The sequence below is a fragment of the Ahaetulla prasina genome, chromosome 8, assembly GCF_028640845.1.
Source record: "Ahaetulla prasina isolate Xishuangbanna chromosome 8, ASM2864084v1, whole genome shotgun sequence".
Taxonomy (NCBI): Eukaryota; Metazoa; Chordata; class Lepidosauria; order Squamata; family Colubridae; genus Ahaetulla; species Ahaetulla prasina.
In genome coordinates, this window is record NC_080546.1 from 32072033 (window position 1) to 32090787 (window position 18755).

Consider the following 18755-nt stretch of genomic DNA (forward strand, 5'->3'; position numbering starts at 1 on the left):
GTGGGGGCTCCCACCCTCTGGAACGAACTCCCTCCAGGACTTCGTCAACTTCCGGACCTCCGAACCTTCCGTCGCGAGCTTAAAACACACTTATTCATCTGCGCGGGACCGGATTAGATTTTAAATTTATTGGTTTTAAATGGGTTTTATTATTTATATGGTTTTAACAATTCGGCTATGGAATAAGTTTTTTACTTGTTATTTTAGTTTGTATTTATATGTATTTTTAAGTGCCTGTGAACCGCCCTGAGTCCCTAGGGAGATAGGGCGGTATATAAATGTGAAAAATAAAATAAAATAAATAAATAAATATTGGTACGCAATGTTGAAGGCAGGCATTATTGAATTTATTTCCATTAAGCTACCAGTTAATAGACCCAATGTCTTTGCCAGTTGGATTAAACATAAATGTAGGCATTTCAGCAGAGGATGAATATGATTAGGATGAATATAATTAATACAAATGAAATCTTACATGGAGTTCTAATGATTTCAAACTTAAGTCTGCAAAAGCCTCTCCAAGCTGTCTTTGAGTATGCACCATCTGGGAAAGTTGAGTTGACAGAGTTTGCGCCAGTTTCAGGATATTCTCGTACTTCTTTTTGTTCTCCCTCAATATTTCAATCTGAGCTTCTAACTCAAGGTCTACGGTTCGTGATCCCCGGCCCAGTTTCTCTGAGATAATTTGACGAGTACACTGTAAAATTTGAAAGAGAAGCTTAAATTAAGTTTTTCAGTTTTCCATACGGTTTATGCGAATTATTTAAATTAACATCATTCATGTTCCAGGATTATTATAAAATTATTCTAAAAATACTGCACTTGCTTTTTAAAAATTCTCTACATACCTTCCTAAAGTTTAACTATTTTAAAGAGTAAGTTCATCTAATATAAGAAGAAGAAAAAAGCTGGGCTGAAAATCAACTGAACAAGTTACTGATAAAATCTTCTAGTAATGAACGCACATACAATTCCTAAGTCATTAAAATACCGGTAATATGTTGCAGGCCATAAATATGAACATTTAAAATATGGGAAGTATAAGCTATAACCTATTTCAAATTCAATGTATCTAGCTGGCAACTGTATTTGACAACAAATTATGTAGTTCTAAGCACTAGCTTAAAGAATTACCTACTTCCTGTAGGATATATAGCACCACTCAATCACTCTATTACTGGCCATGCATTGGGAAGAGCTACTGAATCTTGTTTTCAAATCTGCTCCCAATTTGGGAATAGGAGGGCATTACAGTTAATAAACTAAGTAGTTTACTGGGAGATCTTTCCTCTGTTCAGAGAGATCCTTTCTCAACCATCCAGTATTAAACTTTTCAAAGATTTATCCTCTACAAAATTACGGTCATAAATAGAGGACTACCTATAGATATAACCTCAAACACACAAAAACAAAACAAAAACTGTGGTGAGCTGTAGTGACAGTGATTAGAGTGCAGTACTACAGGCTACTTCTGCTGACTGCCGGCTGCCTGAAATTTGGCAGCTCAATTCTCATTGGCTCAAAGTTGACTCAGCCTTTCATCCTTCCGAGGTCGGTAAAATGAGGACCCAGATTGTTGGGGACAATATGCTGACTCTGTAAACCACTTAGAGAGGGCTGTAAAGCACTGTAAATCGGTATATAAGTCTAAGTGCTATTGCTATTGCTAAAAACTCTACTTGTGGCTTATACTAATATCTTCCTAAAATGAAATACTTACTAACCCAACAGAATATTTCCAGGTTGAAAGGAATATTTCCATTCCATTAAGAACTTAGATGACAATTATGCCAGATAAAACTAACATCTGAAGAAATAAGATGCTTTTCACCCATTTTGATTGTAGTAGATACATGGGTACCTTAAGGGTAGGATAGCTATCATAAAGAACTAATTCTTCCAAATTAAAGTAATGACGAAGAACCTCACTGGAAACCTTCTGGTGACATAATTTTTTTTCCACCCTAAATTAACACAGAAACACAAATTGCCTTCTATTTTGCAATCTTGTCTCTATACAGGTAATCCTCGACTTACAATGACAATTGAGCCCAACTTTTTTGTTGCTAAGTGAGATGAATTTTGCCCTATTTCATGACCTCCAGCCAATAGCTTCTCCTTCGGAGTCAACGCCATCTGCCCCAGTTGGGTTTTAAGGCTTTTCCTGAAGGCTAAAAAAGAGAAGGTGGATCTTAACATTCTGCGGCAAGAGATTCCAAAGGGTGGGAGCCATGGTAGAAAAGGCTCTTCTCTGGATCCCACCAGCTGAAATTCCTTGGCAAATGAGATCTGCAACAGGTCCTTTCTGCCAGCCCGTGAGGTGAGCTGATCTCATTGGGGAAAGATGGTTCCACAGGTATCCTGGACCCATGCCATAAGAGGCTTTAAAGGTAATAATCAAGACCTCTGAATGGTCCCTGAAAGTAAATTGGCAAACAGTGCAGCTCGTGTAACAGTGGTATTACATGCATTACCATAGGGGCCTCCAAAACTGTGAGTGTTGATGCATTATGGACCAATTGTAGCTTCCAAATATTCTTAAAGAGTGATCAAGAAAAGGTAGTAATTGGTGCACCAATAAAGTTGTGCAAAGAGTCTCTTAGCCATGACTTGCCACCTGCTCTTCAAGCAGTAGTTGTGAGTCTAGAAGAACCCCCTAAGTTGCGCACTGGGTCTGTTTGTGGTAGTACCACCCCATCCAGAACTAACAATAAACTTCCAGATCCCAAGACTCCACTTATCCACAGCCACTATCTTATTAGGCTTCAGTTGAAGTCCCCCATCCAGGCTCCTGAAACCTCCAGGTACCATGAAAGGGCAGCCACAAGCAAGTACAAGCAATGAGACAAATTTCAGCTATTCAGGAATTATCAGGTGAATATTTAGAATGACCTCATATCTTGCTTTAACTCACTTATTTAGGGCTGCTCAGTAACATAATATCTCAATGCCTCATTTGAATCCAAGGAGAATAACACAGGTTTAAAAATAACCTTAGAAAAATGAACTATAGGAAACAAATTGCTTTCCTTGCTAAATACCACTGCTGCAAAAAGTTTCTTCCCATTAAATTACTGTAGCAGAGGAAGATTATTATTTTAACTGCATATCAGCCTTCAAGTTGTAAAATGCAAAATTTCATGGCAGGTGAAATACTCGAATCACTTGGCTACTACAACGAAAATACAAACCTTGTATGTATTTAAACTCCATTTTCTTACAAGCTCCAGTTTTTCCAAAGCTGGATTCTTTACTTCCTCTGCTAGAACCACGGGCCCACTTTTCTGCTGCATTCTTGGATTACCTATTTAGAAATCACAGGTAAGTGAGTCAAAGCTTATTTAGAGCTCTTTAAAATCACAGCTAGCAGTAAATTAGAATTAAGCAACCGCAAAATAGTCTGCAGGATTCTCATGTTTGTTTGCATGAAAGGAACAATTAAATATTAAATATAAATAATTCTTCCAGAAATGTACAGAAAGGCACATCATCTCTTCTATTTTCATCACATGCTCGTGTTTTACCAGAATTAACAGGCCACTCTTTATTTATTATTTATTTTATTTCTTTCACAGCTATGTGAAGCAACAATGAATCAAAAGCTATGTTTTGTAATAAGGACTGAGAGTTTCAGCCCAGGGCCACTCCTTTGTGGCATTCTGCAAGGCTCAGTACTCTCTCCACTCCTTTTTAACATCCCCATGAAGCTACTGGATAAGATTATTCATTACCAGGAGTTAAGGTATCATCAATATGCAGATAATACTCAACTTTACATCTCCACCCTTAGTGACCAATTGATGCTGTTGCTGCTTCCTCACAATTGTTGTGGTCCATCATTAGCCTACAGAGCTGATAACGGAATCAGACAGCGATGAGGCTGAGGAAGAGTGTGGGCCAGTCCTGGAGGCTGGGGAAGGCCTGGATGAGGGCTCTGCGTCTGAGGCAAAGCTGGGGCCAGGGCCATCGGGGAGTGTTGTGTGGACTCCAGAGGCTGACAGTAGTGAGGCAGAGGAACAGGAGGAGCCTGTCCCTAATGCACGCATGAGAAGAGCTGCCAGAAGGCAAGAGTAGCTAAAGCAAAGAGGATGACTTGGGAGTAGGGCCAAGAGATGATTGGCCCTTCCCATAAGGCTTAAAAGACCAGCAATGGCGTTTGGGCTCTTTGCTGGAAAACAACGTTGATAGCTTTGTCTTATTGCATTTGTTTTGTATTGGTGTCTTCTGAACTTTTGCCAAGAAAGGCCTTTGGCAGTTTGCCTAATTGGACCAAGGTTGGTGATAGGACTGAGGAATTGTGTTGGGAGGAATTTGCTTTAATTTAGTCGGACTATGCTGAGAATGAGTTAATTCTCAGCTGTTCTAGTAAAGTTTGTTTGTTTTTACACTGATTGAGTTTCCTACTATCTACTTGGGCCTCGGTCACAACAACAATACCTGGAAGCTGTGGGGGCCTTGATGGCGGTCAACAAGCTTCGACTAAACCCTGGCAAGACCGAACAACTTTGGGAGCATAGAGTTCCGAGTTCTGGGACTCTTTAACATCTTTAGTTCTGGAGGGGGTTGCACTACCCCAAACAAAACCAGTGCCCAACTTGGGGGCACTCCTGGGCTCTCAACTTCAGTTCAGGGCAGTCACGGTCAGAAGAGTCTTGGTGCAACTTCCTGTTGTGTACCAGTTGCATCCGTTCCTGGACTGGGACTTCCTGCGCTCAGTCACTCAAGCCCTAGTCATCTATGACCTGGACTACTGTGCTCTACGTAGGGCTACCCTTGTTTGGAAACAACAACTGCTGCAGAATGCAGGAACACAGAAAGTTCTTGGGGCTCACAGACAGGCCCCTGCTGTTACACTGCTGCTCTGCAGGCTACGTACCAGTTTCTTCTGGGTGCAATTCAAGGTGTTGGCAATTTCCTTTATAGCCATGTAAGGCATGGGTCTAGACCATGGGTGTCAAACTCGCAGCATCACATTGCTGTCACATGATGTTTTGCAACTTTTTCCCCCTCTGTGGAGCTAGGGTGGGTGTGGCCTGCACATGACACATCTGGCCCACAGACCGCCAGTTTGACAACCCTGGTCTAGACTATCTGAGAAACTGTCTCAACCCAACGGGATCAGTGATTTGTCAATCATGGTTTATGTCTATAGTTAAAACAGTATTAACGATTGGGTATAATGTATAAATTCAACCTCATATGAAGAAATCATTAATGGAAATGTACCATTTATCACAAAGGGACGCGGTGGCTCAGGGGCTAGGACATTGAGCTTGTCGATCGAAAGGTCGGCAGCTCAGTGTTTTGAATCCCTAGTGCTGCCGTGTAATGGGGTGAGCTCCCGTTACTTGTCCCAGCTTCTGCCAAACTAGCAGTTTCGAAAGCACATAAAAATGCAAGTAGAAAAAATAGGGACCACCTTTGGTGGGAAGATAACAGCATTCCATGTGCCTTTGGCATTGAGTCATGCCGGCCACATGACCACGGAGACGTCTTCGGACAGCGCTGGCTCTTCGGCTTTGAAATGGAGATGAGCACCGCCCCCTAGAGTCGGCAACGACTAGCACATATGTGTGAGGGGAACCTTTACTTTTACCTTTACCTTACCATTTATCACAACATTTTGGAATGCATGCCGGAAACCTGGATTTTACATCAGATCAGGTTTCCAAGTTTGCTTATCGTACTTTTGTGGGTGATCCAATTATTCTACATTAGTGTTTTTATGTTCTGATAAGGCATATAGGACATACATATAGATAAGAAACCATTTTCATCCTGAGACTTGCATGGCAGGCATCAAGGAAGCAAAAGCCAACCTACAAGTAGATACAGCAATCCTATTCCCTCTCAACACACACATATGTGCATTTATCCACTCAAGTATTCCACTGATAACAAGGAGTAGTTTTTAGGTGGGGGGGTCATAGATTAACAACTCTTTCCTCAGATGCTATCTCTTCTGAGATTTTTCTAAACAAACTACCAATTAAATCACTTTTAAAAAGGAAGACCTCTTTTTTAAAGCTCATCATTTCAGGTGTGAATTGAGAATCAGTCATTCAAAGCACAAGAAGCTGGAGATATTTCTGTTCCAAAGTGATTCCAGTGACCGCTACAAACACATTGTTATGAAAGAGAAAGTATGATTTATTCTATTAGAAAACATTGGAAGCACAATTACATATCAGAATAATTGAGTTTTCCAAACCAGATTCATACTTCTTTATGGCTTAATAGCCTTTAATTTGTTTTCCATCATCCTCAAAATTAAAAGATAGCAGCGTAATCCAGCTATTCACAGAAGTCAATGAAAAAAATACAAATAAAGTTGGGAATATTACTACAAATAAAGATAGTACACTGTAGGTAGAAGAAGTTTTCTTCATTTTAGAATTCAGTATTATTACAAACTTAAGAAAAAGCTTCAAATCTGATATGAGATTTGGTTATTATATTACAGTAGTACAGTAGCTTTGCTTCTATTTGAATGCCTGATTCTAATGTAATATTAAGGTATTATAGCTCTATTTTAGCAGTATATTGTGGATTTCAAAATAGTGTATTTAAATCCTCAATATTTTTTAAAAGATAAAAGATTTTTCCTGTCTAATCCTGTTCGACTCTAGCAATCAGTGCTCAACTCCATTTCTTAGCTGAGGGAGCTAGTGTTGTCTGAAGACACTTTCTGTGGTCATGTGGCTATATACCAAGGTGCACAGGAAGGTTACCTTCCCACCAAAGTAGTACCTATTTATCTACTTGTATTGCATGCTTCTGAACTGCCAGATTGGCAGGAGCTGGGGCAAGTAATGGGAGCTCACCCCATTGTGAGGTGCTTGGCTCTTGAACTGTGGAGTCATTGCACTGCCTGCCAGTATTGTTTAATATCCACATAAAACTGGTGACTAAAATATCATCAATATCTAAAGGGAATCTAGTGGCTTCTCATTTTTCATTTTATCAGAAAAACTGGATGCTTTGAAAAAAACATTTAGGTATGATGACAGACACAAAAAACACCGATAATCCAGATTGCCATAGATGGTTACTCTGTTCGTGTAATTAATAATCTATTTTGGGAGTGTCTGAATTCCATCTAAAGCAGCATTTCCCAAACTGATAATGTCTAGATGCTTCAGATTATAATTCCAATCAGCAATGACTATTTACAATAATGGCTAGATCTTTTAGGAAACACAAGGACAGAACTTCTGGAGGATTCCAATTCAGGGACATCTGGAGAATGTTAAATCCAGCAGGCATAGGAAGCACAAGTTACCTTGGCAGCAGTTTGCAAGTCATTTTGTTTGTTAAGACTGATATATGTATAGAGATAACCTAACTGTAATACTCACATTCTGGTTACTTTTAACTTGATTATACTACATCATTACTTTGCTATTTCAAAGGTTTACTTAAAACTTAGAAGATTCTTTTCCAAGGGTGATGAATCAAATAAAGTCAAGTCTGTGCTTACAATACAGAGTATTTTGGTAGTTGACATTTGGATACTAGCACATCCAGAAAAGCTTGCTTGGCACCTATATTATAAACTTTTCAACACCAAAATAATATTAGAGAAGTACATATCATTTTGAACACCAAACAACCAGTCTGAATTGGAAGAAGTTGCTCTGAATGCAAAACTATCATTTCTGCAAGTACTCATTGTTTTGACCTTGAAACACTCCCAAGCTAGTCAACTTTGATTCAACTGCAAAATGACCATTTAAAATGACTGCATGAATTTGAGTTTGAAATATTTTGCATGCCCCCAGTATTTTTTTAAATTTTCCTACCCTTTTCAAACTTTACTATTTTATTATTTTTAAAAAGTAGTTTTAGTAACTTTTTGAATCTATTTTTATTCATCTTATGATGCATTTCAACAGTGGTAGTATAATTTTCATAAAACCAAGAATCATTGTTATTTAATTTAAAAAAAAGGTACAAACATCAGCACAAATTTTCAAATTTGTGTTGATATAGATTTGTAAATTGTATTTTCATTAAAATGGATTATTCAACACAATCTTTACTTAGTATTATGATGATAAAATTTGACACAAAATATCATTCTAATTAATATTTCTCACAATTCATTTTTGCTGAATGCTTCTGTGGACATACTTAATATTGAAGGAAGATAGTATGCAGAAAAGAAAAGTTAATTATTTGGCAAGCCAAAGCAGCATAAAAGGCAGCATTCTACTTAGCCATAGCAGTTAATCACAAGTCAAGAAAGTATTGGCAAAGATGGGAGTTAGTATTGTATCAGCAAAGCCATTAACTGCTTAGACCTCTGAATACCTTTGGGAATAACTAAATCATTCCCTTGTCCAGCCAGTCTGCAGGCTGCAGCACTGCTAGGCGATATAACAGGAGACATGGGTAATGATGAGGGACCTGGAAATGGGACATATGCCATCAACATCCATCTTCATTTAATCAATATATTTTTAATGCACAAAATATTGGTGAAACTGAAGCAAATCTTGAAGTGAATTAGACTTTGAATTTAGGACTACTTTAAACAAAAGGCAATCTATTACATTCTTCATATGGTGACTAAATCACATACAGAGCTATTTTGTGTTTACCCATTAGATTCCCAACCACTGATTGTTACCAATTACACTGTATTAAATGGAAGGCTATAGAATACTCCTTATTCTATCCTTTTATACATATATTTACTTAGTACACACTGAATTCTGTTACCTTGAAAAGGTCCAACTGCAATAGTCCCCTCCTTGGTACTGTCAAAGCCATGAGTGATCTGTGTTTCGGACAAACCAAGTCCAGCTGGCAAAGAACGCTTCAACTCCTTAGAAATGTTTGAATAAAAGGGAATATCCATGTAAAAATCCCAAATAAGAGAACACTTAGGCATAATAGCAGTCTTTAAGTCATCTTGAAAAATGTGTTCTATAGTTTGGAACCTATTTTATGGTGTCATGATGTTCTATTTTAATGACAACACAATGCTCAATTACAACTGTTTCCAGGTTTAAGAGACTCCTTGTGTAACCTAGACTAATTGATTCCAAACTGAAAAGCATTTTTCAAGATTGATACTAAGCCTTCTGCAAGGAAGAGTTTCCCAATACAGGGTTAACTGTTTGAAGAGCTGAGATCAATCACAGATACATTTATGGATAAAACTTCTATTATCTAATAGTTTAATTAAACAACTGTGGTTGCTTAGACAGAAAAGTTAAACTTCTAAACTAGGTCTTTCAAAAATCAATGCAAACTTATGTAGATTGCAGATACAAAAATCTTAGATTGTTTAAAATACAATGAGAGTCAATTTTAACAGTCCTTTTCTTTCAACTGTTCTGAAAATAAGTATTTGAGCAGTAAACTAGCCATCCTTGCACATAATCTGCACTCTTGCTTCTGTTGATGAAATTTCTCCATCAGCAAAATGGCAGTGGGGCAACTTCTATCAGTACTCCTAGTCATTGACTTCTTAAGAGTTGGGGGCAACTGAAATTGAGGAAAATGAACTGAGCAAATTAAATCTGAAGTCCCTATTTGGACACAATTCAATATTAACCCGGAAAGTTACCTTTTCAATTTCACCCCTTTATCCTGTTTTGGCAAACTGATAAATAAATACTAAACATCTCTACAGTAACACACACCATAGGATTCAGACCGATTTAAATTCATGCCACAGATCGTTATTAACCCATTAGAGCCTCAGAATTTCATTTTTTTTCTATTTCATGTTACTAATGTGATACATTCATGCCTTATTTGCTACAATCCATACTTTGCTATTTCATCCATTTAATGAAATATCACTAGAAGACAAAGATCAAGCTATAGATTTGGCGAAAAAGATAAGCAAGAGATAAAGAAGGTTCAAAAAGTGGAAATCTCTCTTATATATATATATTATATTAAGTAAACAAATATAGAATTGCTTCTCTAGTCTTTGCGCCTTCCTCATACGTATGTATGTATGTATTTATGTATGTCTATACGTATGTATTATGTATGTGAGAGAGGAAGGTGCAAAGACTAGAGACTGAAGCAATTCTACATTTATTTATACAATATAAAATATAATGCATACAATGAACTTTACATTTGTCTGCCCCATAATATTTAAACCAGTCATCACACTAAAACAATATTTAACTGAATGAGGGATAACCATTTGTAATTGGCAGGTCAGCAAAACATGACATTTTGGTTTGCAGCGCATTTGCAAAACAAGACTTTGATAATCTACTGTACTTGCTTGGATAAATAAATGAAATCCTGCCATATTATAACATTTCACTGGAGGATGAAGACAGAAACATAGCAAAACAAAGATCTATGTACAGATAGTCTTTGACATACAACCAAGTCAAAACAGGGAACTTACGATCTGAATTCGAAATTGATGGTTGGGCCCCCTTGGAGGTCCCATGACCAACATTTATGACCATTACAACATACAACCTTAATGGGCAGGCTCCATTCAGTCATGTGTAATAAGTTACCAATGTATGATATGTGCAGACCTCTCTTGGAATTTCTCTAAAAACCTAAATAGTTATGGCCAAATAGTATATGCAAGTGTATTTAATTACAGGCAAGAAATTATCATTATGTAGCTGAGACAACAATATTCACATTAACAATGTTTAGAACAGGGTTAAACTATAGAGAAATCCACAAAATTTATAGAAACAGGAATATTGTAAAGATAGCACTGAAACCAGCTTCTGCCTTTAAGCATTATGGCACACTGAACAGATGTCTTTAAAATAAATCCTAATTTATTAATAATAATTAAAACAAAGGAATTTTCTCTCTTTTTTTAGTTATGTTACTTTCTGGTTCAGTTGACTAAAATACTTACTATTTTGACTTGCATTGAACTAAAATAATTTCCCTAGAACTCCCTGTTTTTCAGATATGAAGGGCAACACTTCCCCTATCCCAACTGAACTAAGAGGTTTTTGTTTTTTTTAACTGAAGTCGAATTATGGTGTCTCTAGCACATATCTTCACCACTGATACAGGTGTGTGTTTGGTATTAGTTTTTTTTTAATATTTTTTTTTCAAGTTTGAGCATAAGAATGTATCCTTTTACTTCCCTGGATCTTTGTATTTCTTTAATTAAAGTTAGCGCTCTGTGCTGTCTGGGGATTTCTATAAATATCCCAGATTTTCTCTCAACCCTTTCCACGCCCATGTTTTGGCAACTGCAAAATATTTTCTTATTTCCTACAAAGTGCCGAAGTTTTACAGGAATGAACAATAAGCAGGGATAAAGCTTTAATCATTTACAAGATTCAGTCTTTATAGAAAGCTGCCAGCTTTCGTTTCAAAGCCCCGATGTTAATGACCATAATAGGCATGAAAGTATGCCAGAAGTCTGCCTTCACTGTTCATTTGACGGCTTCCAAAAATTAGAACATATATATAGTTTCACTATTTTTTCCCCCAAGGTCTGGTTGGCATGGAACACTTGCCAGGCTTATATTTATTCCATTTTAAACTAATGGAATGGCTATTTCAAAGTACAGAATATTCAAAATTGGTACATATTGCTGAAGCTGCGCTTCATCTTAATTTTTCATTTATATCTGTCTTTTTACCTCTTCTTTAACACCAATACTTACTAGAAGGATTTCTGGTGCATCACTGTGCCTCTGAGATAACATTAATTACTAGTGACCTGGTTTGTACATAACGGTGAGGTATAATTTTTGACTTCTTCTGGGCCACACTCTCTGTATAAATCTTGCTACCCATCAGAAATGCAGAATTTAAAATTGTAACTTGCTTTTGCTAAATGTGTAAAGAGTTTTTGTAGTTTTGTTAACTTACTTTTGCTGTATTTCACTCTGCATCGGAAACAACATTTTACCAATAGTCACAGCCACAATCTTCACATGCATTATCAATAACTTGCACAGCCCATAAACACCCCATAAAACCATATCCATATTTTAATAATGCATCAATTATATCTATCGTGAAACATTACATTTTCCAACATTTTCACAGGACATTAATTTTTCTCATTTTTTCCCCCTTGGACTTTTATAGCATTCGTTTCTGTTCCATTCTTTTACATCTCATGAATGCAAATCTTTAAAATAGTCTGTCTAGCATTTCACACTTCAATTTTATCATCATCGATTCTATTTTAAATTTCACTCATGCGGATAGATTGAGCTTCCTTTTTAAACCCTCTACATTTAAAAAACAAAACGGATACAAATGATTGTCCAGTTTTAGTTTATTCAGTTTTATGTATAGCTCTAGAAATGAAATACTCATTTGTAATGAATAAGGCTTCTCCCCTCAGGAAAATCTCAGCTACCCTGACACAATTTCTTCATTTCTTGGATTGCTTAATCATTAGTAAACCTGGATTATTGCCAAACAATTCAGGGGATATTTATAGAATCATACCCTGTTATAGTTGTGCTCATGAATGTCTTCCAATTCTCCATTGCTTGTCACAGAAATCTCTGCTGCTGAAGTTTTGGGGGACTCTTGAGCCATTGAGTACGCCTACAACAGGAAAAAAGTGCATTAGCTTTCCTCAAACATAATCAATAGTTTTGGGACATTCAGTATTTTTTTTCCTAGGCAGGGCAGGAAATGGAGGAAATCTTGCTATATCCAAGGTGTATCTTGAGACTCTTATATAAGAGTTTTATGAAACATGCTGTTACTAAGCTTTGTTTTTGTACCTTCAAGTCTGTGTTGACTCTTCGTGACAACTTGGACTAGTCTTTTCTAATTTTTTTGGGAAGCTTGATCAGAGGTACTTTGCCATTGCTTCTTCCTGGGGCTGAGAGTGAATGTCTGGCAAAGAGTCACCAGGCTGGCTTCATGGCTAAGGCAAGACTTGAACTCATAGTCTCTTGGTTTCTAACCGGATCCCTTAACCCAGGGGTGTCAAACTCGATTTCATTGAGGGCAGCATCAGGGTTGTGTTTGACCTTGGGACGGGGGGGGGGGCTGCTGTGGGTGTGGCATGACATCAATTAGTCCTCCCGAGCTCCATTTTTGCTGACAGGGGGTTGCAGGAGGCCGTCCCAGCCGAAAATGGATATTGGGAGCCTGTTTTTACTGGCAGAGGCACCGTGGGCCAGTCCTTTGCTGTTTCTAGGCTGGCCCCACGGGCCAGATCTAAGCACCCCACAGGCCAGATCCGGCCCATGGGCCTTGAGTTTGACACCCCTGCCTTAACCACTACACCAAATTGGTTCTCTGTTACTATATTACTGGAATCTAAATAAGCAACTATGTGTTCATTGTCACCACCACAACAGTATACTTATTTATTTATTTATGAAATTTATAGTCTAAAGTTAACCCCAGCATATGGCGTATGTAGGATGACATATAATCAGTGTAAAATTACAATCTAGCACAGTAGTTATGAATAAATGATGCTGAAAGAATGTAAGTGAATCACACCATAAGTATTAATAACTTAATACTTATTAAGTAATAAGAATTAGTGTCATATGTTAATTAAATTATTAATGTGTTATAAGCATATCTGATCATGCAAAATAGACCGTCTCAATGGCACATGAAACTGTATTGCTCAATTTCTCCCTTCAAACTTAGAGGACTAAAAGATGATCATTATAGTTCTCTTGTATCCATGTGAGTCTTGGAATGCTTAAAATGAACCACAACTACCAGCATCCCTTATCATTAGCTATTCTGACTAGTACTGGTAAAAGATGTACATTAGAAACATCAGGAGGGCTTAGCATCCCAGTCTGAACAGGTAATGTTTACAACAAATGTTACCTCACTTTCTTTGTGACAGGTGGTTGTTGAGATGAGTAAAAAAATGCTCGAAATATAAATCAAAACTATATACTCCCAACATATGTGGTACTTTGCTCAATATTAGTAACTGTGAGAGGGATCTTGGAGTCCTAGTGGACAACCATTTAGATATGAGCCAGCAGTGTGCAGCAGCTGCCAAAAAAGCCAACACAGTTCTGGGCTGCATAAACAGAAGGATAGAATCAAGGTCACGTGAAATGTTAATACCACTTTATAATGCCTTGGTAAGGCCACACTTGGAATATTGCATTCAGTTTTGGTCGCCACGATGTAAAAAAGATATTGAGACTCTAGAAAGAGTGCAGAGAATAGCAACAAAGATGATTAGGGCACCGGAGGCTAAAACATATGAAGAACAGTTGCAGGAACTCGGTATGACTAGTTTAATGAAAAGAAGGACTAGGGGAGACATGATAGCAGTGTTCCAATATCTCAGGGGCTGCCACAAAGAAGAGGGATTCAAACTATTCTCCGAAGCACCTGAGGGTAGAACAAGAAGCAATGGGTGGAAACTAATCAAGGAGAGAAGCAACTTAGAACTAAGGAGAAATTTCCTGACAGTTAGAACAATTGATCAGTGGAACAACTTGCCTCCAGAAGTTGTGAAGGCTCCAACACTGGAAATTTTTGAGAAGATGTTGGATAACCATTTGTCTGAAGTGGTGTAGAGTTTTCTGCCTAAGCAGGAGGTTGGACTAGAAGACCTCCAAAGTCCCTTCCATTATTATTATTAATATTAACATGATCACCCAAGGCATGAAGGTGATACTAAGCACACAACTAAAATACCTATACTAGGCAGCATTAACGGGAGAAAATGATCCTGTATTTTACTAACAAAATTACATGGATAGATGAGTTAAAGTAACTGATAATACAATGTTACTCAATATGCTATTGAGGAGGAACTTGGGACCTTTAGGGGTAAGAATGGCTGATTATTAGTCTGACACCACTGGATAATATAGTTAAGATGAAAAGAATCAATTATATAATGACATCAGAATGGAATTAGACACCTTCATTCAGAGGTTCATAGTTAACTATTCAGAACATGAAAAATAAAGGTGAAATGGCATTGTTTTCATAGTTAGACAGAATTTCAGTATACTTCTTCCATCTTCATTTCATCTTTATTTGAATCCCTTACAACCTGTCTATTGGTGTTCTTTAGCATACCAATCTGAAGTTGAAAGGTCTTTCTGAGTTTGGGAAATCTTTTGGAAATGTTCCCTGTTTCTATATTTGGTATCTTTACTTGTAATAGCTCTCTGAAACTCTTTGTAAAATTCCTCCTTGTGATCTTTATCTTTCTTGGCTTTGGTTTCTCTTCTTGGCCATTTTCCTAATTTGTTCTGATATTCAATTTACTCTCTTATATTTCTTAGTCTTTTGCAATCTCTTTTTGTATTCATCCTTAACCTTGATTTCATTTTATAGTTCCTCTGATTCTCTAATAATGAATTTCAGGCCTGGTGTGGGCTTTCAAAATGCTATATTGGTAACTAATCGATTTTGTCCTGCTTTTCTTCGACTTGGAAGTTGCAAATGATTACTGCATGATGTATTCCACAATCAGTCCCTGGCCGTGTTTTTACTGTTAAAACAGTATTTCTATCTTCTTCTACCACTAATCTTGCCATTTTTCTTTCTGTCTATTCCTTCTTGTATGTGTGTGTGTACATCATTTTGCTTGCATGAATGCTATAATGCAATGAAGAAGTAATTGAACTGGCTTCATTTCCTTTTCCTACACCATACAACCCATCTACAGTTTCCTCCCTATTATTTCAAATTTTGGTATTCCAGTCTTCAACTACAAAAATCACTTCTTGCTTGCATGGTCTGTTGATCATAAAATTTATCAACCTCCTCATATATTAAAGAGTTGTCCACACAATCTATTTGATACTGTTTGGTCATTGACTATACAATCTCCAAGTATTGCCTTACTATATTGTGGACAGTAAATTTGTTAACTTTCAAGATTCCTTAGAACAGAGTTTTCCAAACTGTGAAGTGTACCTTCCTTGAGAAGATGCAGAAGAAGAATCCAGGGGTAGTCTGAAGAACTTTTTAGTACGTTATTATAATAAATCCAATTTTCCCAAAGTTTGTTTCCCAAACTATATTGATTTCGTTCTTCATTTGTGCACATTTTGGTGTTTAGATTTTTAGGGACAGTGTATATGTGAAGGATATACTAAAGAGAGATATCATGGTAAAAAGTTTAGAAACTCTACTTTAAAAGATATTCCCTATTTACAAGAAGCTCTGGTTCGAGAAGACAAAGTTAGATTAACATCTAGTCATTATTTATTTATTAGATTTGTATGATCATCACCCCATCTCAGAACACAACTCTAGGCAGCTCACAACAAAAGTTAGTAAAAGTTACAGAAATACAGCAAGCAACAGAACATGAATCAGTCAAGGTTTTCCAACCAAACTATGCTAACAAATCTGGAGATTGACAGTCTGGCCAATCAATTAAAAGATTGAAGCATATGCCAAAGAAAGGAGACTCAACAGAATGTGCAAACTATTATACAATATTCTTAATTTCACATGGTATCAAAATAATGCTTAGTATCTTCCAATGCAAACTAGACCTGTCTATGGAAAGGCAGATATTGGATGTTTCAAGATGGTTTTAGAAAAGGGCAAGGAACAAAGGACGTTACTGTAGATTCACACTAGATAATTGAGAAGCCAAAGAACAACAACAAAAAAAATAAACATGTGCTAAATTAATTACAGAATGGTGTTAAATTATGTTGACATCAAGCTATGGACTATCCTTATGAAAATGGGGATCCCATAACATCCCCGTCCTCATAAAAAAACTTATACATAGGTCAGGAAACCAGAGTCTGGACAGAAAATGGCAACACAGATTGATTCCAAGTTGGCAAAAGAATGCATACTTAAGCAGTGATGAGTTTTTGGGCTGAAAGGCCATGGTCTAGTTTGGCCATTTAGACAACAGCCATGCAGCCTGAAAATTCATTACTACTTAATTGATGGCTGCTATGAAAGCCTATACCAGTATACAACTACATATTCTTTCCTTATTTATCCAACCTATTTGCTGAATATATATTGAGGAACACTGGATTGGAAGATGAGCATGGTTTTAACACTGGAGGCAAAACATCAATAACCTGCTCTGTGCTGATGATGAAAATGCAAATGATCTGCAAGCCCTAGTAATGAAAAGATACAGAGTAAGGAAGATGACCTAATAAAGCTGACAGAAAATCAAGAAGCACAGTGGAAAAAAATAGGACTTTCTATTAAAAACATAGAAAACCAAAATAATGATAACAGGTAAGGATAACAGGTAATGTGTACTGTTTGTGTCTTTTTTTTTGTTCTTATGTTCTGTTACATTATAAACCTGTTACTCTTTTGATATTTATTTTTGGAGTAATACAGGTAGTTCTCATTTAAGTAACCACTGGTTCAGTGGCCATTCAAAGTTGCAACGGTGCTGAATGAGGAGTCTTATGGCCAAATCCTTAAATTCAGGCACTTGGCAACCAGTGCACAATTACAACACTTGCAGTACCCCACACTCACACAATTGCTATTTGCAAGGTTCATTGCCAGCTTCCAAAAGGCAAAGCTAGCAGGAAGTTGCAACCCATGGTCATGTGACATCGTGCTTAATAAACCCATGGTCCAATTAACAACAGCAACCAGAACTGCCATTGTAAGTCAGTGTGGTCATGTGATATTTTTTTTGGCTATATCAGATCACTCAGTTGCAGAATTCCTGTCCCAATTATGGCAGGGCATTAACTGGGAATTACTTATAACCTGTTTGGTGTATTACCGGTATATCTAGGATGCATTTCTTTAAGCATTCAACTACGGTAGCATTGCTGCAAAAATTATAATCTACATTCAATAAAAATATTGATCTGTATTTCTCTGGATCATTCTGTTATTTGTAATTTAAAGCTATACAATGTCTCTTCCCATATTGGCCGTACTGTCTTTGCCCCTTTAATTTCATTCCTTGTGTTTGTCAGAGTTGCAACAGTTCTTCTCAAATTCTTTATAATATTTAGCTCTCAACCCATCTAAATCCAATGCTTTTCCAAGTCTGATTTTTTTTAAAAATTGCTTCTTTCGTTTGACATTGAGTATCAACATTAAGGAACCAGCACTAAAGAAATATAAGGGGCGTGCATAATTATAAGAATTATAAGGGACGTGCATAAGAGCACAAAAGTGCCTACTGTTCCTGTCCTATTGTTCCCTTCATTATATCAAATTAATATAGCTGATGCATATTCTTTACTTAAATATATATATATATATATATATTTATATATATATATTTATATATATATATATATATATATATATATATATATATATTCTTCATGATATGTTTTTTTACTTATGACAATGTTTGTGTATACTGTTGTGACAAAATGAAATAAAAAAAATGCTATGTAGTAGTTGATTGGGTAGCAATAGAGGGCTCCAAAAAATATTCAGATGTCATAATGTATCTGTATCTACAAAAATCAGAATGACGTAAGCAATAGTTTTCCCTGTAACTTTTTGTGTAAACAAAAATTGGCATCTGGGGAAAGAGAACTAGAAGTGAGCCTGATGCTCAGTGTATGCCTTAGTCTCTTGTAATCCCTTTCTCTCCAGTGAATGCAAACGCAAACATTTTATTCTTTTCTTGTTAATTATCCCAATGCTGGGATGAGCATTCAAAAGGGCAGTGGATTGGGAAAAGGGGCTATATGATTTACCCTTTTACCTAGGACTGGTTAGGTGGCTCAGTGGCTAAGACGCTGAGCTTCTCGATCAGAAAGGTCGGCAGTTCAAATCCCTAGTATAGGTCTCCTGCGTGAACAGGGAGTTGGACTAGATGACCTCCAAGGTCCCTTCCA

At 36.9% G+C, this 18755-nt stretch overlaps 1 protein-coding gene across 3 annotated transcripts in view; it reads right to left on the reverse strand.

Annotated features, from left to right (window-relative positions):
- Positions 1-18755, reverse strand: part of ARFIP1 (ADP ribosylation factor interacting protein 1) — a 43477-nt gene that overhangs the window by 12497 nt on the left and 12225 nt on the right. For 2 of the 3 annotated variants that reach the window (XM_058192869.1, XM_058192868.1), the window contains 5 exons: positions 12433-12534; positions 8725-8830; positions 8314-8409; positions 3192-3304; positions 476-697 (listed from right to left, as the gene is read on the reverse strand). In XM_058192869.1, coding sequence (XP_058048852.1) covers positions 476-697; positions 3192-3304; positions 8314-8409; positions 8725-8830; positions 12433-12525 — 630 coding nt within the window. In that variant the 5' untranslated portion in view covers positions 12526-12534. The remainder of the gene's footprint in view (positions 1-475; positions 698-3191; positions 3305-8313; positions 8410-8724; positions 8831-12432; positions 12535-18755) is intronic. The other variant, XM_058192870.1, reaches the window with a different exon arrangement.